The sequence below is a fragment of the Podarcis tiliguerta genome (genome assembly GCF_965153285.1).
Source record: "Podarcis tiliguerta genome assembly, chromosome: 2".
NCBI lineage: Eukaryota > Metazoa > Chordata > Lepidosauria > Squamata > Lacertidae > Podarcis > Podarcis tiliguerta.
Window position 1 is genome coordinate 114,990,145 of NC_139535.1, and position 25,746 is coordinate 115,015,890.

The 25,746-nt window shown below is 45.2% G+C and overlaps 1 protein-coding gene across 1 annotated transcript; it reads right to left on the reverse strand.

The window, feature by feature from the left end:
* Positions 1-9,326: 9,326 nt before the first annotated feature.
* On the reverse strand, positions 9,327-19,711 carry LOC310671270 (keratin, type II cytoskeletal 75-like; the record flags this gene model as incomplete). Its single annotated transcript, XM_083427015.1, has 9 exons — positions 9,327-9,363; positions 9,944-10,164; positions 11,866-11,991; positions 12,113-12,277; positions 12,935-13,030; positions 14,725-14,785; positions 16,086-16,297; positions 19,269-19,436; positions 19,559-19,711. The coding sequence occupies 9 exons, from the start codon at positions 19,709-19,711 to the stop codon at positions 9,327-9,329; spliced, it is 1,239 nt and encodes a 412-aa protein (XP_083283141.1).
* Positions 19,712-25,746: the final 6,035 nt, after the last annotated feature.

Below are 25,746 nucleotides of genomic sequence, written 5' to 3' on the forward strand. Positions count from 1 at the left end.
GAGTTTTGGCACCTCTTTTTCTAGAAAAATAGCAGTGGGCAAGAGCATTGTTGCACTCATACTTTGCTTATAGGCTTCTTGTAGGCATCTGGTTGGCCGCTGTGGGACAAGGCCGCTGGACTACATGGTCCATTGGTCTAATCTGGGAGGGATATTCTTGTGTTCAGAGGAGGAGGCCGAGCAGAGCAGCATGATTTAAAAGTGCCCTCCAGTGGAGTTCCATCAAGTATGTCTGCTCTGCTCAGAATCTGTCAAAGGTGTTGGGAATTAAAACCTGTAGAACCAGAAGCATGCATTTCTTTGATGTTAGAAATGTAGCTCTACTTCTTACATATGGGGTTCACTTTTCATCTTGGCTTTCCACCTTATTATTATTATTATTTTTAAAACTAAGCTTCTTACCACTATGGAATAGCCAGAAGCCAAAAAACACCTCTTCTCTCACTGATGCAACAGATGCTAATCTTAGCATTATTACAGCTGACAGACTCATGTGTGAAAACAGTCAGCACATACTATAAAATCAACACTGTTGAGGGACTGCACATATCTGTCAACATCCTGCATCAGAGGATGCCCTCAGGTGTAAACCACCTTTCAGGTATGCTGCTCCAGTCACTAAGAGCAACCAGAGAAAGAAATTTCACAACTTGTTCTGTTTCCTGGCAAGGTATAGAATTATGTAGTTATTACATGCATGCGAGGGGCAAACAAGTGGAACAAATAAGACAAACAGCCTTGCTTCTACTCTTTATCCCAACCTGTGATTTTTGCAGTGTTCCGTAGGAGACTACAGATTCTTGAACAATGCAGGACAAATGACATGCTAGTAATTCAGTTTCAAGGGATACTTTTAAAGAACACTGGATAATACCCAGTGGTTTTGCTCAGCTGGCAAGATGTCTATCAGCAGAACAAGGAGAGACGCCTTTTTTATTACCCCCTCTACCTTGCAGGCCCACCCCCCCCAATCTGGTCCAGAGGATTGAGGTGTATCGGGGGTGAGTGACTGCAGGAGAGAGAATTGAAAATTGCTTTAATCTTTATTCCATTGACAGAAACTTAACCACCAGGTGAGTGACACTGCGGGATATGAAACCCATATAGCACAATCCATCTCTAGGACGGGGCGGGGGTGATGCAAAGTCTTTATTCTTCCTCCCTGGTAAGTATGTATATAAAATAGCACAGCAACCCATTATTAGAAACAAGAAGCTCAAGCACCTTTTCCCCTCTCATGCAAATGGAAATGGATCAAGCCTAGCAATGTGGTAAAATTCAGATGTCATGCCCCTCCCTCCAAAGACAGAGCTCAGAGTTCAGCTCAGACATCCCTGAAGCGCATTGTGTCAACCAGACCACCTCTTTATCTACTTGGTGACATTCTCAAATAACTTTTATAGGTTCACAAGGCACAACTTTTTTTTGCAGAAGCCATGCTGGTTCTGCTTTAGCTAGGCTTGTTCTTCTTTATGCATTGTTATTTTAACAATACTTCCCACCAGTTTTTCTGGGGCAGACGTACAGCTGATTGGCCTGCAATTTCCAGGTCATACCCCAGATCCCTTTTTAAAAATGGGTGCTACCTTGGACACTTTCTGGTCTTCAGGTATGGAGGCTCACCTGAGAAGGGCATTTTTGTAAGATCAGCAATTTTGCAACTGAGTTCTTTGGGAACTCTCAGGTGGATGCCAGCTGCACCCAGTAATCTGTCAGTTTTTTTTCTATTATATTTTGGTTTTTATATTTTCTTTTGTAGGTTTTAGTTCACTGTTGTTCTTTTTGTTGCCATGTGCTGCATTTTCCTATCTGTTGTAAACAGTCCTTATTCTTTTAATAGAAATGGCAGTAAATAGGTTTATTCTATCAACAGGTCTTTCAATCTACCTGTTTTGAAATGTAGTCCCCATATTTCCCATTGTCAATGGACACAGATGGACCTACAGTTGCAACGAGATCTCTGCACTGCTGCCCCCCTGCCTTAGCAAATTTGAGGAAAGGGGGAAGCTATTGCAGCAGGGAGACCTTGATGTTACGTTCAGCTTCAGCTGGAGCAAAGTCTCTAAGCCCCATTGTCTCCTGAGTTCCTCACTGGGGGCTCATTGGCACCTAATTTGGCATGATGTCAAACAAAAATGGCTTGTGTTCAAATGTGCATTGAGCATTCTTCAGTACTATTTGCTTTAAGCAGACCCATTCCAAAACAAGCTGTAGGTGTTTGCCCATCACTCTCACATTTTTGTTGTTGATGGATTTCAAGGAAATTAAATGGAGACTTCTCCAAGCCAATACTTTACATTTTATTTCCCCCTCCCCCAGAAAGCCTTCCACGAATATCCATAACAGAAAATGATGGGGGGGGGGCAGGAGAGAAAGTAAATTCAAATCCAACCTTTCGGCAGTAAAGAAGAATGCTTCCTCTCCAAATTATTCTAGAACTAATCCTTACAAAAACTCTCTGCCATTCCTTTCCCACTAGGTGGTGCTAGCCAATACATATTCTAATATTTTGCTGGTGTGCCTGGACTTTTGTTGGCTTGTTTGTTTGTTTATATTTCTTGTGAAAAAGCCCATCACTATTGTCACCGTAACCCGGTCACTGGTGTGAATGCTTGCACAGTGGCTGTGTTCTCCCACCACTGTCAGAGACGGCATGACTCTGTATGCTAGTTGGTGGGAAACACAAGTGTTTGTGTGTGTGAAGGGGGAGTGTTGTCTCACTCTGGTTCTGCTTTTGGTCTTCCCACAGGACAGGCCTCTGATTGGCCACTGTGAGCCCAGGATGCTGGACTAGATGGATCACTAGCAAGGATCTTATCGGCTGTCACTGCCATAGAACTGTAGAGCTGCTGTGGGGTTCCTTGTAAGCCATATAGATCAACCCCCTGCTTGATGCAGGAAACCAAGATCTAAGGTGGTTGTCCACCTTCTGCTTGAAATCCTCCAACAAGCAGGAGACTACCAACCCTGCTAATCGGTTCCAATGTCAACCTACTGTAAACAGTAAAGACTTTTTTTTTAATGTTCAGTTGAAATCTACCCTTCTGTAACATAAATCTATTAATTCCAGTCCCGTCCTTTGGGGCAGCAGAATAATGTGTACACATTACCACTTACAGTGGCTCCAGCGCCCTCCCATGGCTGGATTTTGAAGCTGAGTACACATCATATTAGCCACAATCAATAGGTGTCCTGTAGCTTCTTAAGAGTGGGACGCAGGTGGCGCGGTGGGTAAAAGCCTCAGCGCCTAGGGCTTGCCGATCAAAAGGTCGGCAGTTCGAATCCCCGCGGCGGGGTGCGCTCCCGTTGTTCAGTCCCAGCGCCTGCCAACCTAGCAGTTCGAAAGCACTCCCGGGTGCAAGTAGATAAATAGGGACCGCTTACTAGCGGGAAGGTAAACGGCGTTTCCGTGTGCGGCTCTGGCTCGCCAGAGCAGTGATGTCATGCTGGCCACGTGACCCGGAAGTGTCTCTGGTCAGCGCTGGCCCCCGGCCTCTTGAGTGAGATGGGCGCGCAACCCTAGAGTCTGTCAAGACTGGCCCGTACGGGCAGGGGTACCTTTACCTTTACCTTAGCTTCTTAAGAAATGCCCCTGTTCAAGGTGCTCTCCCCTCAAACCAGCTTCCATCCGATTTGAAAATGGAAGCCATAGTTAAGCTGAGGTCTGTACATTTCAGGCAGCCATTGTGCAGGCACAAATGACAGCTTCAGTGAACCGAAGTTTGGCGCAGGGAAACAAATTAGATCTCCAACTCCCATCAGCCTGGCCAATGGTATGGCAGGACAACAGCTGTAGCAACAGCTGGAGGGCCACAGGTGAGACCACACCTGATCAGCATCCTTCTTAACACGTGGTGCAGAGGGGCAAACTAAGGCCTTGAATGCAGGCCTTGCCCCCAAGCAAGTATAACACAGGGGCCCCACTTTTAAGAGCAAAGGGGGAGAGAGAATGAAGGTGCCGTTGTGATCCCACAATCTCATCATTTTGGGGTTGTGATGCTATCATTGTAACCTGTACAAAAATATACCAAATGATACACACAGCAGTCTGCACAAAGTCCATATATATCATAGTGATTGGATTTTGAACACATAAAACTGTATCATTCTGGAAACAAGATTTGGTAATCCTTGCTCTCCCCCTAAAAATAATAATAATAATAATCCTGGGAGAATTTCATAAACATCAAATAATGTCCCAGTGCAAAAATTTTCCATGGGAAGCAAGATATAATTTTTCAGAGTATATGACACTGAAATCCTCCCCCGAAATTTTATGAAAATACCTTCTGGAAGATTCCTCAAGCTCAATATCATATGAGGTGGCCAAATTCTGCACTTTGGTAATCAGGAAGCGTAAATCTCTTCTGTTGAATGGCACAATGTGAAGTTCCCTTGTGTAATTCTTTTTCTTTTTTTTCTGATCCCATTGTTGAATTCTCTTTGTCTGATCTTGTGGTGTTTAGTGTTACTGGCTTTTGCCACAATAAAACTTGAAACTTGGAGTGTATATGACACTGATACTCTTGTCTGAATCTAAAAGAGTGTATATTATTCTCACAGGGCACACAAAATTGTTTTTTTGTAGTTTTGTTCTCAGATGATCCAGAACAAACTTATATTTATATTTCCACAATTTCCAGAAGGGGGGGGGGGCAGTTCTGGAAGTGGGCACATATAGTGTAGCAAAGTATGGGACAGGTACATGCAAAGGACTAATGTAAGTAGTGTAAAACTACCTCCTGGTAGTGCAATCATTGCCTTTTCTGTTCTACTTCTCAGAGGCTAGGGTCGATGATTAAAGGTAAAGGTAAAGGGACCCCTGACCATTAAGTCCAGCCGTGGCCGACTCTGGAGTTGCAGCACTCATCTCGCTTTATTGGCCAAGGGAGCCGGCATACAGCGTGGCCAGCATGACTAAGCCGCTTCTGGAGAACCAGAGCAGCGCACGGAAATGCCATTTACCTTCCCACCAGAGCAGTACCTATTTATCTACTTGCACTTGGATGTGCTTTCGAACTGCTAGGTGGGCAGGAGCAGGGACGGAGCAATGGGAGCTCACCCTGTTGCGGGGATCTGAACCGCCGATCATCTGACCGGCAAGTCCTAGGCTCTGTGGTTTAACCCACAGCGCCACCTGCATCCCACGGGTCAATGATTACTCTCCTCCTAAAGAAATCTCTTTTTACAATCGAGTTTTGAACAGGTAGAAAAAAGTGGATTTTTTAAAAATCTCAAGGCCATATAACTTTCCAATCAAAATTATAAATGAAGCAATGTTATTTCAAAGCATAATATTCCACCTATAACTATCATTCCAAACAAAGGAATCCAACTTTCAATAAATGTGTTCAGTTTCTGGGCAGTTGTGATAATATTGCTGTATCCTACAGTTTAGATCAGGCTTTCTCAACCTCTGCCCTCCAGATGTTTTTGGCCTACAACTCCCATGATCCCTAACTAGCAGGACCAGTGGTCAGGGATGCTGGGAATTGTAGTCTCAAAACATCTGGAGGGCCGAGGTTGAGGAAGCCTGGTTTAGATGGCCATTGGTGAACACTTGGAATCTTTAAGCAAGGGCAGCCAATCTGCCATCCTCCAGATATTGTTAGACAACAACTCCCATCGTCTCTGACGCACTGAATGTGGTGGCTTGGGCTGATGGAACTTTGAATTCAACAGCAGCTGGAGAGGACCACATTGACTACCCCTGTTTTACAGGTTGACCCTAAGCTACAGATGGGCAGTTTGAGAATTGTTTTAGTCAAATTTCTCCTAATGTCTATACTTGTTGTATGCCCAATACATACATATTTGCAAAGCATTTCTCTCTAATATAATGCACTTTTGTTGTATTTCATTAATATATGCATTTCTATGCACACTTTTTACACAGTTGCAAAATTCAGAAAAATGTAGATTTTTGAAGGATGGATGCATTTTTGTTCACACATTGTTTCAGAAATTGTAAAATAGGTAGGTTCGCTTTTTAATGTGAGCAGAATCAAATTTATCCCCAATCCCTACCTTGAACCACCTCATATTAAAAATAATCATCTGACACAAGAAGATTTACAGATACTGTTTATTTGCCAGACAAAGAAAAGGGGAGAGCTGTTTGATAAGTGGCGGGCAGGCAGTGTGATAGTAATCACATATATGCATAATGATCACAAAGCTTTTCTTTCATGTATATGGAGTGGAAAATAAGAAGTGTAAGCCATTAGTACTACAAAGAGATTTATCAACTGATCCTTATTTAACCTCAGAAGATACAATTACACAGCAGAGAGATGAAGCCATATTTACATGAGAAATACGTGTTGGTTTTTTGAACATTTAACAGCTACCCTAAGGATTTTGAGAGTGATAGTTTAGTGGAGTACTGAACATTTTCTGTTATAGAATATTCTAGCTCCTTCTCACAGAATGACAATCCCCTGGGATCTCTGGAAAATGGGAATAACTATTAAATCTGTTCCCACCAGTAGCAACGAGGAGGAAAGTGTTATTTCCACTGGGAACTACAAAAAAGAATATATAACAGTATTTGCTTTCCCATGAATAATTGGAAACTGTAGTTATCTGAGCTAGGAACAGACAGCATCTTCACCAAACAATAATTCCCAGGTCTCTTTCTGAGACTCCATAATTGAACAAATATAACTCTGATGCAAGCATAGTGCACATATGATCAAAGAAACACAGATGTTCTGTGGGATGCAGGGATGAGGAACATGTGGCCCTCCAGATGCTGTTGGCTTCCAACTCCCACCAACCCCAGTCAGTATAATTCAAAAACATCTGGATGACCAGAGGTTCCCTACCCCTCATCTAATGTAATGGACCTAAAATGGTTTTCTCTGATCCATTGAGTAATAAATACTATAATGGGAGGAATCAACCTCCACCATCTCACAGGTCAATTAAACTACCTCCAAAAATTGTTACGATTAAGTTTCTGAACCTGTTCACAAAGGCTAGCATTAGAAACACGGGGTTGTGTTCAAGTAACTTTTACACAAGGCAGACCCATAAAACGAATGCACATGAGACATGTGTCATACATTTAAAGCAGTATCACACCACTTTAAACAGTTTTGGTTTCTCTTTTAAAAAATCAAGGGAACGGTGTTTTGTCAAGGGTGCCAAGAGATGCTAGATGAGCCCTATTCCCTTCACAAAGCTACAGTTCCCAGAGTGGTTTATCCACCAGTCTCTCTTCCCAGGGGCCTTTGGGAGGTGTCACTCTGTGAGAGGAATGGGATCTCCCAAGCACCCTCAACAAACTACAGTTCCAAGAATTCTTTGGAGAAGTAATGACTTTTTAAGTGGCATGATACTGCTTTAAATGCATAGCGCAGATGGGGCCCCAGTTAGCCTTGGCCACTGATTTTGATGGATCTACCCAAGTAAGGGTTGGTTGAATACAACCCACAGCGTCCTCATATAGCTGCTGGGATTCCAGCACCTCATACTACGTGGCTGAGCCTGAAGATCAGCCATTTCAATTTCCTACAATGCCCTTGACATAGTGTGGGATTCACCTAATGAGTCCCATCAGCACAAGCCCTGTGTGAGAGCCACCCCTCATGCAAAAGGGCTTTCCACCTTCTTATGCCCCCTGCCACCCCTGAAATGGGCTTGGAGGGCATTAGGAGAACCTCCAGAACAACACACAAGGGGCAAAGAGAGAGGACCATTCCACCTGGCAAGTTGCAGTGCTTGTGCTGGTGGGACATTCACCACAGCATGATGCTGAAATCCACCCAAAATGTCTTCCCTGGGATTCTGGGCTTCAGTATGGATATTATTGACTACTTTAAGTCACCCAGCAAACAATGAACATTACTAGGTGCAGAAATCTTCATGAAAGGATGGCGCCATATCATGAGGCAAGAGGTTGTCAATAATTATGGGTTGTAACCAAAGTTAGCCCTTCTCAGAGGAGACCCACTGAAGCTAGTGGACACATGACTAACTTAGGTCCATTAATTTAAATGGGTCTACTCTGATTGTAACTTAGTTGGATACAATGCAATGACTGAAATGGTGGAGGTTTCTCAGTGAGGTTGCCCTCTCTGACATCCTTCTCACCACTATGGCAAAACCCATCATGTGGCAAAAACCCACCACTTCTGTAGTGGTGTTCAGAATCAAGGTGTTCTGGACCAACATATATTATGACTTTGGGAGGGGTGGGGGGAGTTAAAAGGCCAAAGAAAGGGAATTCCCCAATGCCAAGATCTCCCTCGTTTTTAACACAAATTGCAGTGGTGGATAATGGTATATTGTTTTCCTCAGCAAGCAGAAACATCCCCCACTGCCCTCAAATAATATTCTGGGCCTGAACATTATCTGATGATGGAGCAGCTTCCTCCATACCCTGTTCGACATCCACTCCCAGAGTTGCGTCTCGTGTCTCCACTGCTGCATCCGGCATTAGCGGAAGAAGCAGCACCAGTGGCGTAGCCACCGCTTGAACACTCAGAGGTGTGGGTCACTCCACAGCCTCCTGTGCTCTCAGTGGTGTAGCCTCCGCCAGCTGAGGAAATGCATGGTCCACTTGAGCTGCAACCCCCGCTTCTGGAACTGTATCCTCTGCTCCTAGAACTAAAGCCTCCACTGCCTATGGATCCTAAGCCACAATCCCTAGGTCCACAGGCAGCCACACTACTGGTATTGCATTGCCCAAATCCAGAGCTCATTGTGCATCTCGAAAGGTACCCTCCACTCCTAGAGCTAAATCCAGCTCTGTAGTTCAGCCTTCCGCTTCTGGAACTGAATCCTCCACCACCATATGCAGCTCCACCACCTGGAGAGATGTTGGAGCAACCCAACACAGCTACAAGAGTAGAGAAAAAGAAACAGTTACTCAGACACACACATCTAAGGCCTCTCAGTGAAATGAATAGCATTTTTCAATGCAATAATAAAGGTAAAGGTAAAGGCACCCCTGACCATTAGGTCCAGTCACGGACAACTCTGGGGTTGCGGCACTCATCTCGCTCTATAAGCCAAGGGAGCCGGTGTTTGTCTGCAGACAGCTTCCAGGTCATGTGACCATCATGACTAAGCCGCTTCTGGTGAACCAGAGCAGCGCATGGAAACGCCGTTTACCTTCCCGCCAAAGTGGTACCTATTTATCTACTTGCACTTTGATGTGCTTTTGAACTGCTAGGTTGGCAGGAGCAGGGACCAAACAACGGGAGCTCACCCCGTCGCGGGGATTTGAACTGCTGACCTTCTGATCAGCAAGCCCTGGGCTCTGTGGTTTAGACCACAGCACCACCCGCGTTCAAATGCAATAATATATAGCTTTAAAGTTACTTACCTATGTTAACTGGAGTAGAACTACATATCCTGTTGAGAAAAGAGAAGAAAATGTTAATATTCCAAGAGTGCCACAATTCTGTAGTAATCGGGGATTTAATAATAGCAGCAGAAGTAGCAGCAGTAGTCAAAATGTGTTTTGTGTCCCCCCCCCAAATATTTCAGAATTCAAATTATTTTGAAATTTTCTTTAATATTTCCCAATCTCACTTTCGAAATGTGACTTTGAGGAATAGTGAATAACTGAAAGGCAAGATTTTTGTGTAAGCTTACAAGGTTCAATCACATCATATATTATTTCCCCACGTTTCAAAACTTATCAATAGTGAAGAATCAACCACACAATATTGAAATAACTTGATAACAGGATTTCTTCCTGGATTCCAGCTGATTAATTCAGCATCTTAACCCAAGCGCTCCCTGAGGAGTGATCCTTCTATGATGTAGTAATCTATTCATTTTTCTGTATTCGTTTTATCAATGCAATATTATTGTTGATTTTAGGTTGTTCATCAAAAATCTCTATATTTACATTCCAAAGAGCAATATAAGCAACGTTCCATCAAGGATTTATGAGTATTGCATGGGAGCTATATTTTTCCCCACCCACCTGCTCTCTTCTCCTTCCAGAAGTGACCTATACATAGCAATCTCGATGTCCAAAGCCATCTTGACATTCAGCAAATCCTGGTAATCCCTTAGCAGGCGGGCAAGTTCATCCTTAGAGCACTGCAGGGCATTCTCCACCTCCGCAAGTTTTGCCTTGGCATCCTTCAGGGCACAGTCGCCACGCTGCTCATTGTCAGCGATAGCTGTCTGTAGCACATCAATCTTCAAAAGGCACAGATAAAGAGAGAAAAGAGTTGGTCCATGAATAATAAATATAAAATAATAATAATAATAATAATAATAATAATAATAATAATAATTTATTACTTATACCCCACCCATATGGCTGGGTTTCCCTAGCCACTCTGGGCGGCTTCCAACAAAAGACTAGGTAAAGGTAAAGGGACCCTTGACCATTGGTCCAGTTGTGTCCGACTCTGGGGTTGCGGCGCTCATCTCACTTTATTGGCCAAGGGAGCCGGCGTACAGTTTACGGGTCATGTGGTCAGCATGACTAAGCCGCTTCTGGCAAACCAGAGCAGCGCACCTTCCCACCAGAGTGGTACCTATTTATCTACTTGCACTTTGACGTGCTTTCGAACTGCTAGGTTGGCAGGAGCAGGGACCAAGCAACGGGAGCTCACCCCGTCGCGGGGATTCGAACCGCCAACCTTTTGATCGGCAAGTCCTAGGCTCTGTGGTTTAACCCACAGCGCCACCTGCATCCCAGTAACAAAAGATTAAAAATACATTAAAACATCAGTCATTAAAAGCTTCCCTAAACAGGGCAGCCTTCAGATGTCTTCTAAACATCAGATAGTTGTTTATTTCTTTGACATCTGATGGGAGGGTGTTCCACAGGGCGGGCGCCACTACTGAGAAGGCCTCTGCCTGGTTCCCTATAGCTTCACTTCTTGCAGTGAGGGAACTGCCAGAAGGCCCTCAAAGCTGGACCTCAGTGTCCAGGCAGAATGATAGGGGTGGAGACGCTCCTTCAGGCATACTGGGCCGAGGCTGTCTAGGGCTTGAAAAGTCATCCTCAGTTAGTAACATTCAATGAGTAGGAGAAAGATCTGCACATATTCTGCCTCCTGGCCCAGTCTAAGTAGATAGTCACAGACTACATGCATTCCATACTTTTGAAGCATATTCAAAGCACACACACACCCAAGAATCCTGAGAAATGTAGTTTCTTAAGGATGCTAAGAGTTATAGTTCTCTGAGGGGTGACCTGCAGTTCCCAGGATTATTGGGGGAGGGCAGCAGAATGTGCTTTAAGAATACGGTATGCCTGCAGCCCCAGATTCTGGAGCCGTATGTGATTCTTTTGATTCAGTTTAGTCCAGGCTAATCATTAGAAATTAAGAAATGAGCAGCAGCCAGAGGTGTCTTTAAACTCTATGGTGTGAAGGAAACAGCTGGGGCAGGAAAGAGGAAATGTAGGGTGGTGGGGGGGAAATCAGATGACTTCTTGGAGGGGAGAATCAGAAAGGAAGGCAGCTTGTACAAACAGGAATGGAAATTATGTATGAGCAGGTGGATTTTTTTAATTATCAATGAGGTTTCAGGTTTTGGAATGAGTAGAATATAAACCAATGAATCTAGCAAGCTAAGACGGCATTAATGCCTTAACTTTTATTACAGCAGAACCGGGAATTTTCTTTCCTTTGCCTCCCATTTTTGAATAAATACAAAATGTTTCTTTCAGTTCTGAATAGTGAGCACAAAGCTCAGTGTGAATCTGGGGGTGGCCAATGAGGTGCCCTCCAGGTGCTGTTGGCTCCTACCATCCCTGATGGACTACAGCTCCCATTGACAAAAAGCACCTGGAAGGTTCCTCATTGACTAACCCTGGTGTACATCAAGACCAGGAAAATTATTTCTGCTGCTCAACCTTCTCCTGTTCGCCTTCACCTCTCTCACCTGTTTCTTGGCATTTTCCATATCAGCCTTGAGTCGCTGGATAAGGCGAGTCAGGTCCTGGATTTCATGGCGGCCCTTAGCCAAAGCGTCACAGTGATGCCCATAGGTGGACTGCAGATCTTTGAACTAAAATCAGAGAGAAAGGATGCCTTTATTTTTGCCTCTGTGGATTCAGCTATCTAAAACAGTGGTAACCGTCAATGCCATTTCCTTCTCTCTGTTACAGACAGGCCTATATCATGTTTACCTTGGTTTCGTAAAGAGCATTGACCTCGTCCTTGCTCCTCTGTACAATCTCCTCATACTGACACCTCACAGAGTTAATGATCCCCTCCATGTCCAGCTCTCGGTTGTTGTCCATAGACACAACAACGTTGGTGTCAGCTGCTGTTGTCTGTAAGCTTTCTATTTCCTGAAAAGAAAACATAATTGGTGTTGTTTTTTTAGCAGGTCATCAATTGTCCATACTGGAGGGAGACAGTTTGGGCTGTTCCATGTGGCCACTCTATTCTTGTGACTGTAACACCTTTTAAATGGTTTTAGTTCTGACTTTTAAAGTGTTGTAACCCACCAGGGTACCTGATGTTGAAGGGCGGGTAATAATTTTAATGTGAATGATGATTAGTTTGTATTTTTAAAGCTTGCTGCTGTATCCAATATTAATAGAAGACACTACTTCATTAGCTGTAGAGATGGATGAGCTATCTAAAGTTCTCTTCCGGTTGCCTTGGAAATTGGCATGGGGAATTGGTTTGATTCAGCTCACATTTAAAGGTGGATCTATCCATTTTTACAATGCAGTTCTCCAACCAATGTTCACAAGAATGCATATGCTGGGGGAAATAGCATGCAAAATTGCTTTATTTTAGGGGACATTGCTTTAAAAAAAAATGTACATTGGTGAAAACTTCATATAAAATGTGTTTATTAGAAGATATTCATGCTAAACTGCAGGCGGAATTTCATGAGCATTTGTTTTTCTTATTTCAAAAATTGCTGCAGAAATGTGAAAAAAATGAATTTAAGTTAAGAAAACAGAGATCCAAAATAAATCATGAGAAATACTTACTGCTTCATGGACACATCTGAGGAACTCCAGCTCCTGTCTTAGAGCTTCCACTTTCACCTCCAGCTCCACTTTGCCGGTGTAAGCACAATCTACATCCTGAAAGACAAGACACAATAAATACTTCTCTTGTAATTCAGTGACAACAAGGCTTGCTTAAGAAAGAGAGGAGAGGAGAGGAGGTCTCCATACTTTCAGTCAAGAAAGACCTGAGCTTTAATATGGCAGATAATTAAATCAACCATTCTTGTGGAAAGGCCTCTTATGCTTAGCTTATCTGCTTATTTGCATGCTATGAATGGATGAAACACATAAGAGTTTGGATTTGATATCCCGCCTTTCACTCCCCTTCAGGAGTCTCAAAGCGGCTAACATTCTCCTTTCCCTTCCTCCCCCACAACAAACACTCTGTGAGGTGAGTGGGGCTGAGAAACTTCAAGGAAGTGTGACTGGCCCAAGGTCACCCAGCAGCTGCATGTGGAGGAGCCGGGAAGCGAACCCGGTTCCCCAGATTACAAGACTACCACTCTTAACCACTACACCACACTGGCTCTCCAGTGTACTTGTCTCAAGTGGAGTTGGGAGAAGTAGTGGCACAGTCAGAGGAAGGGAATCTTTCTATCAATGTGCAACTTACCAGAACTTTTCCAAACAATATATACTTATGGGACTGTGCTTCCCATATTGGTATATTTTCATGCATTTGAAGTGGCTCTCACTACTGCACTCAATGGGACTTTCTTCTGAATAGAGATGTTTAGAATTGCACCATGTCACTCCCTGCAATCCACTGTAGCTGCCACAGAGTGAACCCCACAGTTTTACTGTCTGTAACCTGACATCCATTGATATTTGCTTGATTCTAAAAAAGGTAAAGGTACCCCCTGACCATTAGGTCCAGTCGCGGACGACTCTGGGGTTGTGGCGCTCATTTCACTCTATAGGCTGAGGGAGCTGGCATTCGTCCGCAGATAGTTTTTCCAGGTCATGTGGCCAGCATGACTAAGCTGCGTCTGGCGAACCAGAGCAGCGAACGGAAACGCCGTTTACCTTCCCGCCGGAGCGGTACCTATTTAGCTACTTGCACTTTACATGCTTTCAACTCTTAGATTAAAAGAAAGAAAAATCACTGTAGCATTGCATACGTATGTATACTATGATTTTATCGGGCCATTCTAAAAAAATTTTTTAATGGTATAGGGTACACACAACCTTCTAGATGTTGCCAGACTACAAATTCCACCATCCTTGATCATTGGTTATGCTGGCTGGAGCCAATGGTGGGGCTGTGTCTATCAACTTCTGGAAGGCCATCAGTTCCCTACTTTGGCCAGCGTGACAAGCTGCATCTGGCGAGCCAGCGCAGCACACGGAGCGCCGTTTACCTTCCCGCTGGTAAGCGGTCCCTATTTATCTACTTGCACCCGGAGGTGCTTTCGAACTGCTAGGTTGGCAGGCGCTGGGACCGAACGACAGGAGCGCACCCCGCCGCGGGGATTCGAACCGCCGACCATGCGATCAGCAAGTCCTAGGCACTGAGGTTTTACCCACAGCGCCACCCGCATCCCACTATAATATAGACAACGTGCACACAAAGATAGGCCTATTATAAGGTACCTAGTAAGAAGAATATGATGGATAAAAAGAAAGATCTTTTTCCAGCACTGTGCTTAGAAGATGCTTTGGGGGGAGCTTCTCAAGCAGGGCAAAGTGTAGTGACCATGCCATGCCTCCAACTCTCTGAACATTTTAATTAATTGCCTTTTCCATTCTTCGAGACCAATTTGACTCACCTTTTTCAGCAACACAAATTCATTTTCAGCAGCCATACGCCGGTTGATTTCTTCTTCATACCTTGCAGTGGAGAACAGAAGGAGATACAAAGGTTCCTGAGAATCAGCTCTACTGCAAAGTGTCTGGGAGCCACTGACTGAGCATGGACAGAGGGCTGGACTTGCACTGGGGAGATTCTGGCTTGGGACTCAGCATGGCTGAGAAGCACAGGGTGAAAGAAGGGCGAGCATGTTCATCATATTGAACCAGGCAATATTTCTCCACTGAATCTACCTCGTAGAACTCAGAATGAAAATAACATAAAGGTAACACTTAGCACATGTTTTATAAAGCACATTTCAAGTGTCCAAACATTTTAGTCACACTACCACCATAATCTTTACAATAGCCCTATAAGGTGGGCCAGCATTATTCTTCTCAAATTGCCGATAGCTGTGCCTTAGAACCATCACAAATGGTTAGTGGACATCCCTGGAGAAATAGGCCCCTTATTCATTTCTTAAACCAGACCTTTTGGGGGGAAGACAGCAAAGCGTGTTCTCATTAAAGGAGAGCATGTGTTGCGGCTGGGACCAGACAAGCACCCTGTAATTGCCAGGCAGAATTGAAGGAAGGGGCCTGGCATGGATTGGATGTGTTGTTGCTGGGGCAATTTGTATGTTGCCAATTTGGGGGTGGGATCAGAGGATATTTAAGTAAGGCCCACAACAAGTTCCTTTCTCTTTCGCTGTGGGCATCGGATCACCCGCCCGCCCTCCCTTGTTTGGGCTTGTGCCTTGACCTTGCTATGCCTGTCATGGGGTCGTTTGCTTTGATGCGGGGGCCCGGTAGGAATTTTTCCATTTGGCTGATTAGTGTGTGCCATCTGGTTTTCGCCTACTGCGTAGCAAATCGTCACAACTTGTAAGGTTGGCGGTTAGGCATTGGTTTAAATTGGTTGGTGGAGGGGTATGGATTGGCTGTGCCTGCCCCCCCAGAGCTGCTGCTGCACGGGAATTCCGTTAAAGGAATTCAGGGGCTTACCATCCTTTCGTCCAAACCCCTGGAATCGGGTTTGGACCGCGTAAGCCCCTGGGAGCATGCGGGGAGAAGCTGAGGGTCTGTGTCGCAGCTCCAGTTATCCCCGATCTTGTTCCTCCACACTGGCTTCCGCTGGAATCCGGGAGTCAGTGCTGTCCCCAAGGCGGGGGGGGGGGGGGACAGATAGTCATAACCAATGCCTAAGCAACCACTCACAATTTGTATGTTGAATAAAGTTGCGGCCAAAATTATGCCAAAAACCTTAAACAAAAATTAATGTATGATGTGTGAGTTATTGGGCTAGGGGTGTTTGGGGGATCTCAGCACGCAAACCATTTACCTGCATTTATACTCTTCAACCACATCCTGGAATTTAGCTTGCTCGCATTGCAGCTGCTCCCGCTCATTCAGCAAAAGATCCAGCTGCCTCCTCAAGGTTGCAATGTAGTTCTCAAACAGGTGGTCAATGGTTTTCTTCTCAACAGGCCCCTGTTGCTGCAGGCAATTCCATTTGGTTTCCAAAAGCTTGTTTTGCTGCTCCAAGTGCCTCACCTGCAATTAAAATGGAGCCATGGTGATAGTCTACTAAACACAGGAACTTATTAGGTGGAGAAAAATCTCCTCCTCAGTTCTTGAATCCAGTGGGTTGGGCTGTTTTGCCAGAACCAGGCATTGGCATTTCATGCATTTCTAAAGCAAACAGAAGAGTTGAGTTCACAATGAAGAAACAGAGTAAACCCACAATTATCTAGGAACATAAAGAGCTCTGCTGGATCAAGCCAAAGGCCCATTGTAGTCCATTGTTCCGTTCTCACAGTAGCTAGCCAGATGTCTGTGGGAAACCCACAAGCAGTACCTTGTGTGTAACACCATTCTCCCACTTGTGGTTCCCAGGAACTGAGTTGATGGGTAGTATACTATGCAGTACAGCTAATTGCTTAGGGAATGCTATCGGAGAAGAAATGACTACTTTTAAGTATACAGTGACAAGCTATGGAACAAGAGCATTTAAATCTGTCATTGGGGAAAAGAATGGTTTGCAAATAGACAGAGCTGCAAGCCTTATAGTGCAATCCTATGTTTATTGACTCAGAATCGACAGTTTGCCCTCCTATTGTTGAATGGGGCTTACTCCCAAGCACGTTTTATCTAAGCGTTCAGTCATAATCAATTTAATTGTTAATCAAGTTAAGGTTTGGCCTGGGAGCAAGCCACACAGAACCAGAGCTTGGAAAGTCCATTAAAAATAATAATAAATAAATAAGTCCAGTTCACATTTGTCGCTTTACTAAAGAAACTAGTTTGGTTCACATTCAGTTCCCAGTTCAAATTCATCCAAAGGAAACATCAAAATACACAGAGTGGAGTATAAATTGTTTAATATTACACACACACACACAAAATGATTTTCAAGTTTAAATTCCAAAGGGTCTGAAAGAGTTCAGTCCATTTCTGCTTAAATAGAATTGGGGAAGGGCCACAGGACAGTGGTACAGCATTTTTTTTTCCCAAGCAGAAGGTCCCAGGTTCATTTTCCTAGCACCTCCCAATAGGGCTGGGAGTCTCCCCTGTCTGAACCCCTAGAGAGCTGTTGTCTGTTTGCAAAGACAAAACTGGGTTGGGTGAGGTTTGTCCGAGGCAGATTTAGGAGAGCATGACCAGTTTGGTTGCACTGGGGGCGCTGCAGGCAGTGCTGTCATGTAGAATGGAAGATGAGAGGTGGGAGACACTGATTTTTGGCAATGCGAAGGGTGCTACTGAAATTTTGAGACCCCACTGGGTTTTTATAAGGCAGCTGGAAATGATGCATTTCCATCACCTCCATAAGTTAGAGCAGCCAAGAAAAGGGGGCAGCCATTTGCACCCACACACTCAATGCATGTGAAAACCCAGAGGGATTTATTTGCTTCCATGGACCTCTTGCTTTAAAGCAGCTGGAGAAGGAGGCCCTGCTTGGTAAAAAGGTAAAGGACCCCTGACAGTTAAGTCCAGTCACAGACGACTCTGGGGTTGCAGTGCTCAGCTCACTTTACAGGCCGAGGGAGCTGGCATTTGTCTGCAGACAGTTTTTCTGGGTCATGTGGCCAGCACGACTAAGCCGCTTCTGGTGAAACCAAAGCAGCACACAGAAACATTGTTTACCTTCCCACCAGAGCAGTACCTATTTATCTACTTGCACTTTGACGTGCTTTCGAACTCCTAGGTTGGCAGGAGCAGGGAGCGAGCAACGAGAGCTCACCCCATCACGGGGATTCGAACCGCCGACCTTCTGATCAGCAAGCCTAGACTCTGTGGTTTAGACCACAGCACCACCTGCGTCCATAGACCATAGGAAAGAAGTTGGAGGATGCAGAGCATCCAGCAATGTGGCTCAACTCACAGCTAAACTCCCTCTTGCTCATTCTGGCCATGAGTTGTGCTGGCCACTGCTGAGTGCTGTGCTGCAACTTGCCTGTTTTCACGCAGTCTCCAAGAGGCTACTGGTCAGGATTTTAGGAATCTGCACAGTTTGGTTCTTCAGGGTTTCGCACTAGGATTCTAGCCTATTTTATCCATGCCCTGGTAAATCTCACAGTTGGATTACTGAAATGCATTGTACAAGGGTCTACCCATGTAGACCGTCTGGAGATTATAACTAGTTCTGAATGCAGCAGCCAGATGATCATCAGGCACATTTGCAAGGGATCTTATGACACCAGTTCTTAAATATTAGTGCTAGATGCCTATTAGTCACCAGTACAATATGCAAAACCCTAAATGACTCGGGGTCTGAGTGCCTGAAGGAATGCCATTCCCCATGCAGTCTTGCCCAGTAGCACCCCACCTGTGGAATATTCTCCCCTCTGAGCTCTGTCTGACTTCTGCTTTGTATGTATTTTGGCACCCAATAAAAGCTTGCTTTCTTCTTGCAAGCCTTTTATGATAGTATGTCCAGATTGAAGGACTATTACGTTTGGTGGATTTTTGTTTTAAACTCTGTTTTATCTCTTTATCTTGCTTGTTGTGACCCATTCCAACACCATACACAATATACATCTTAAAAAAGAAATAAAATAACCAATGCAGGCCAATTTAAATCAGTTTGGAGGCATTAGAATCACTTTTGTTAATAAGGGCTGTTTTGGTTCTGGTGTGTTACTGTAGTGTGGACATTATCTCACAGCCCTTTAATGCTCTAAAATGCCTGTATTTTTTAGTTATATGCAAAACTATTTAAATAATTAATATTTAAATAAACATTTTGATTAGTTGATTAGTTAATAAACATAGTTGATTAGTCAGTTTTATTTCATAGATTGACAGGCCTAGAAATGAAAGATGTTTTTAAAAGGCAAGGAAAAATGTAATCATAAGTTGAGTAACTCGGAAACTAAACATGCAGTCCAAACGGTTATACATCCTTGCATTTCCCCATTTAATCCCAGACACAAAAACTACTAGAAGCTCTTTGAAAAGTAAAAGATCTCTCTGTCTCTTCACAAGAGGCTAACTCAAACAGAGCAGGCTCACCATACAATCTCACCTTATCGATGAAGCAGGCAAACTTGTCATTGAGGCATTTGATTTGCTCTCGCTCCTCCACCTTCACTCTAGAGATCTCTGGATCAACCTGTATGCAAAGGGGCCTCAAGAGGTTTGTATTGACCCTGACCGACTGGATCCCCCTGCTGTCACCAAAACGGCCAATGGGCTCATAGCCCAAACCCCCACAAACAGGACGGCCACAAATAATGCTTCTGCTGCCATACACACCACCACCCAGACTCGGGATGCCAAAGCCAACTGTCCTATAGCCTCTGCCACAAACACCACCAAAACTTCGGCTGCTGAAGCCACCATATCTGTAGCTACCACTTCCATCGCCACCGTAGCCTCCAAGGCTTTGGCTGCCGACTCCTCCAGCTGTGCCATAGGCCCCTGCACTTCGACTACTGAAGCCTCCAGGCCTGCCAATGCCAGCACCATAACCTACATGCCCAAAACCATAGCCCAGTGGCCTAGGACCATAGCCCAAACCACTGAAGTCCCTAAAGCCTGCACTGTATCCACCAGAACTTCCTCCGTATCCACCAAGGCTTCCACCAGAAAGTCTTCTGCTACGGCCGATATTATAGTGGCTTATACTGCTGTAGCCACCACATCTGCCTGCTCCGGTGTAGCAGATGGAAGACAGACTGTTGCCACCCCTAAATCCACTGCTGATGGCCGAGCCAGATGATAGCCGTCTTCCATTAAGGGAACGGGAACTGAAGCACTGCCGGCTCATGATGGCTTATTCAGAGATGGGACAGAGATTATCGAAGCAAAGGTGAGCTGCAACCAGATGTCCCAGAGAGAGGGGAAGAGAATGGAACCCCTTTTCACATGTCCACTGGAAGTTTAGGCTTTATATACCTTTAATAAGATGGGCTTGGCCTCAAGGTAGCAATCAATTTAATCCATGGGACTGGTTGACTTGGAAGTCATAAATGGCAAATGAAATGCATTTTTCAACATGCATACAAAAGGAGACATCAAAGAAAGAGAACCTTATGCCAATGAAGTAATCTGAAATGGGGAGAAGTCGCTTGGCTTGCAAGCAGCTGGGTGATGATGTTGTGTTATCTAATTAATCTGTTTTCCATAAGGAAATTAGGCTCAAGCTAAATGGCTTCAGGAAGGCCCTTTGCAATTTGCCTCATGCAGATGCCACCATCCTGCCCCATCTTCCATGCAGCGGCGAAGGAAGGGGGCTGTGGTGGGTGCGGGCTGCCCCGGGTGTCATCACTGAGGGGTGTGTGTGACAAAATGACAAAATATGAGTTTCACAATAAATAAATAAATAAATAGGCTCACGAAACTTTTTTGTTCAGTCAACAAACGCAACGAAGTATGACTGGCACTGGGCGCCACACTGCGGAGGCTCGCACTTAAATGCACAAAAATGGCAAAATCAGGCGATACGTACTAAAGAATTGTGGCAGCTAAAACTGATGGAATACGCTGAATTAGCAAATTTAACTATCAAGAGATCAAGAAGAGGCAGACTTTAAGGCGGAGTGGAAACCTTTTGTTGAATACAGTATTTTTCGCTCTATAAGACGCACCAGACCACAAGACGCACCTAGTTTTTGGAGGAGGAAAACAAGAAAAAAAAATATTCTGAATCTCAGAAGCCAGAACAGCAAGAGGGATCTCTGCGCAGTGAAAGCAGCAACCCCTCTTGCTGTTCTGGCTTCTGTGATAGCTGTGCAGCCTGCATTCGCTCCATAAGACACACACAAATTTCCCCTTACTTTTTAGGAGGGAAAAAGTGAGTCTTATAGAGCAAAAAATACTGTATTTAAAGAATTATTGTAAACATGCAGGTAGGATTTGAATGAAGAACAGCAGTTGAAGATTTATTGGAGTGCAATTTGGAAAAGACAGAATATTTATGATATGCAACAAATTTAGAAATTACAAGGGAAACCATGGAGGGGAAGTCAAATGTGAAACGGATGTGTATTTGAAATGTATGTATCGTTTTGCAAACTTTTGAAATTCAGAACTAAAATCATAAAAAACGAGGTGTAAAAGTCCTCTCTAAGATATGTAACAGGTATGGGTAACCTGAGACCCTCCAGTCCTTACTGGACTACAGCTGATGAGAGTTGGAGTCCAACTGTGCTATAATGCACCCAGGTTGCCCACCTCTGACATAATCAGGATTACATGGGGGGGGGGAGGGCAGTGGCGTAGCGTGGGTTGTCAGCACCCGGGGCAAGGCAAGTAATTTGCGCCCCCCCCCCGCTGCACTGTCCCTCCCCCAGATAGTCCCTCGCTCTCTCTCCGCACCGCACCGCACGCCTGGCACCCTCCCCTCCACAGTGGGCGGCGACCCGGCGGCTCGGATCGGATTCGCACAGCCAGCACTGCAGTGAGAGAGAGTGAGTGAGCCAGGTAGGGGTAGAGAGCTGCAAGTCCGAGCGCCCCCCCCCCCAGATGTTGCGCCCGGTGCGGCCGGCCCCCCCTGCACCCCCCACGCTACGCCACTGGGGGAGGGCGTAAATCAAGACTACTTCTCATGCCTACTATTTTTGTTGCTCATTATTATTGACACATCTCAAAAAGCCATTCCATTTTAAATCAAATGATTGTGCCTTTAACATGCACAGCTGGCACATCTACCCTTTTATTATTTATAGCCTGAACAGATCAGTGAGTGGAGCCAGCTGGTTGGCTAGAAAATTATGAAAACATGAAGATACTCTTCTCCCTGCTTCTGTATAGCTTACAGTGTTGTTGTGATGATTATTGCAACAGTGCCTGTGTTTTGGGGGGAGAATATAATATTGTAGTGGTTCTAGGGGTTGCTCGTGCGTAAGCTTGTCCCAACGTCTGGCTGGGTTGCCTGAGTGAACCTTTCCTGTCCGGGCAGCCACTCGCCCGTGACCGTCTCAATCGCTGGCAGAATCCGTCAGTGGGCGTTTCTTAAACTTCTTCCAGCAAAGAAGTTCTTTGACGCCCAGTCTCCGCCTACTCTCCCTGCACGGAAGCCTTCTGCGCAAGGAGGGCGTGGGCAGCGGAGGACCCATTCTCTCCCCGCTGGTCCCCGGCATGGAGTCATGGGATCGCCTCGCCGATCCCCCCATCTCCCCCCCTTCTCCACTGGAGCTACACTGATTCTCTCCCCCAGAAGATGGGCTGCCTCTCCCACTCCCGGGACGCTCTCTCGGATCCCTTCGGAGCTTGCTCTCTCCCTCGGACACTGATGGCAGTTCCCTGACAAATATAAAACCTGAAGCATGATTGTTGTTACTATCACCCTTATCTGTTCAGAAGATGTTTCTAATACAGTGGTACCTGGTTTGCAACCATTTTGGATTACAACCACATCAAACCCGGAAGTGTGTGTCCCTTTTTTTGGATTACAACCCATTTTTGGGGGGAGGCCCCATTGGTGAAAGCGCGCCTTGGGTTACAACCTGTTTTGGTTTACAACCAGACCTCCGGAACGGATTATCGTTGTAAACCAAGGTATCATTGTGCAATAGAACCTCTACTTACGACCGTCTCTACTTGGGCCCAATCCAAGTCGTGACTGCGGCAAACCCGGAAGTAAATACCGGGTTTGCTGTGATTCATGCACGCTTAGAAGCAGCTTCTGCCATTTGCACATGCGCAGAAGCGGCTGCCGCCGTCTGCACATGCGCACAACGGCGCTTCTATCAGCAACCCACTTCACCTAAAGGACGGGCCACCGGAACAGATTATGGTGGTAAGTAGAGGTTCCACTGTACTGGGATGGTGTTGTTGTACTGAGACAGAATTAATGACAAGACAAGACAAGACAAGAAATGAAGAGAACCATTAGCATCATCCAGGCAGAAATTCATAGAAATGAAGAACAACAAACCATCAGAAATGCTGTCATGTGATGGCAATGGGGCCGGCTCCTGATCCAATAGACCCAGTCAAACTTTGTCCTGCCCCCCCCCCCATTGCTCCATTTTGAGGCATTACACTAGATCCTGCTGGCAGGAATCTCACCAGCTGCATTTACACCCACTCATGCATACAATGGAATCATAGAACCATAGAATTGTGTGGGTCATCTAACCCAACCCAATGAAGGAATCTCAACTAAAGCGCCCATGGCAGATGGACACCCAACCTCTGCTTTAAAACTTCCATTGCAGGAGAGTCCAGCACCTTCTGAGGTAGTCTGTACACCAGATGATCCTGCAGGAGAGTTAGTGGAGAGAGCCCCCGCAGTAGCAGTTCCATTCTCCTCATCAAGGCCTGGAAAACTGCCTGCATTGTAGTATGTTGATTTGTCGTCCTGGATTTAACATATTTCTTCATGTGTGGCAAAATGCCAGCAGCTGTACATCTGTCAGTAAGAAGCATTCTAATTGAAGCCACTGGCTCTGCTGCCTCGCGCTCAGCAAGGACAGCAAGAGTTGTGGTTCACATGCCTCATAATCATTTTTTTAATTTGGAATAGCCCAGCCTCTAGCAGTTCTTGGTCACTCAGCTACTTTTCAGGACTGGAATGCTAGTTAAGGTCTGGACCTTTGAGTAAATATGAAACCAGGCAAGCAGCCTGCAGTGGTGGAGCTGAAGAAAGCATCAAGGCTAAGCTACAACCCAGCAAGTGAGTCATTTGCTGGCTTAAATGAGAAATACCATCAGTATTTCTGAGACAAGCAGTTTGCAAGGAGACAAGTGCTGTTGTACACAAATGGCAAGGGACGCGGGTGGCGCTGTGGTCTAAACCACAGAGCCTAGGACTTGCCGATCAGAAGGTTGGCGGTTCAAATCCCCACGATGGGGTGAGCTCCCATTGCTTGGTCCCTGCTCCTGCCAACCTAGCAGTTCGAAAGCACCTCAAAGTGCAAGTAGATAAATAGGTACCACTCCGGCGGGAAGGTAAATGCTGTTTCCGTGCACTGCTCTGGTTCACCAGAAGTGCTGGCCACATGACCCGGAAGCTGTCCATGGACAAACACTGGCTCCCTCGGCCACTAAAGCGAGATGAGCGCCGCAACCCCACAGTTGTCCGTGTCTGGCCTTAACGGTCAGGCGTCCTTTACCTTTTTACACAGATGACAGACAGAAACCAGCTTGCAAAGTGCAAACATCCATGATGGCAATAAATGAAACTCTCACTTCCCACTTAATGCTTTCATGTATCTTATTGTATATGGTCAAGGGGTAGACAGACATTTTCCTGAGAAGGGAATGGAGGGAAAGAAAGGATGTGAAAGCCAGTGTAGTGGTTAAACTACTGGAATAAGATCTCAGAGATAGAGTTCAAATTCCCACTCAGCCATGAATGGGTAGACTGGGGACCTTGGATAAGCGACTGTCTTTCAGGCTAACATACCTCACAGGTTTGTTGTACAGATAAAAGGGACAGGGAGAGAGTCATGTATGCCTCCCTAAATGCTTCGGAGAAAAGGCAGGCTATAAATGTGGTTGGTGGTGTTATGTTCACACAGTTCTACAGAATGAAGGAAAGGGGATTCCGTGAGGCTGGAATAAAAGCAGCTGCCTCTGGCATTTGGATCTAGACAGCTATACTTGCATGATCAGACATCTCCTTGTAAGTAACTCATTCAAAAATGGTTAAACTCGCACAAAGGTTTAATGTCTTTGTGGGAGGAGATGGTTGTTTTGATTTTGGGTGTGTGGGTTTGTGGGTGTCTGTAGGGGGCCATACACTTGGGCTATTCACTTGTTCATCACATTCCTCTGGACCAGCTGACACGTCCAAAGATCACCATGCCCTGTTCTGGAGGTGCCACCAAGTCTGATGACTGTGGGGCAAGAAGAGGAAGGACCTCCCAGGGATTCTGTTCCAGCCTTGATCCAGCAACCAACTCCCTTTCATTTAAAAGGCATGTCTGCCTCTGAGACAGAACGGGCAGCATTTATTGAGCCCTGTGTCTGTGGCAAAGTTAGACCAGACTCATTTGCCTTGTTAATCCCCTCACTTAGGCATTCGTTAATTTTATTGGGTTCATGAGGAATGCCAGGCTCACCACCTTCTGCAGGGAGGATCCTTTTCCATCTAAGATGCAATTTGCCCCATTAAATATATGCCTCTTGTAATTTGACAACTGCTTAGGGCTACTAAAGATTTCAAGAACAGGAATCTATTAAGGTGGGCGGGCGGAAGAAAAACACACCTACAGAGGAAATATTTTTTGCTGGATGAATAGAATATTCTTATGGTTACTCAGAAGAGTACAGTCTGCCATATACTTCAGGCTTCTCCAGACGGATGTATTTTCTTGTGGGTGTATTCTGCCACATATTCTTGATGCAACAGTGCAATAGAAACCATCTGTATGATACATTTAAAGCAATATCATGCCACTTTAAACATCCATAAAGGTAAAGGGTAAAGGGACCCCTGACCATTAGGACCAGTCACGGACAACTCTGGGGTTGCAGCGCTCATCTCGCTTTATTGGCCGAGGGAGCCAGCGTACAGCTTCCAGGTCATGTGGCCAGCATGACTAAGCCGCTTC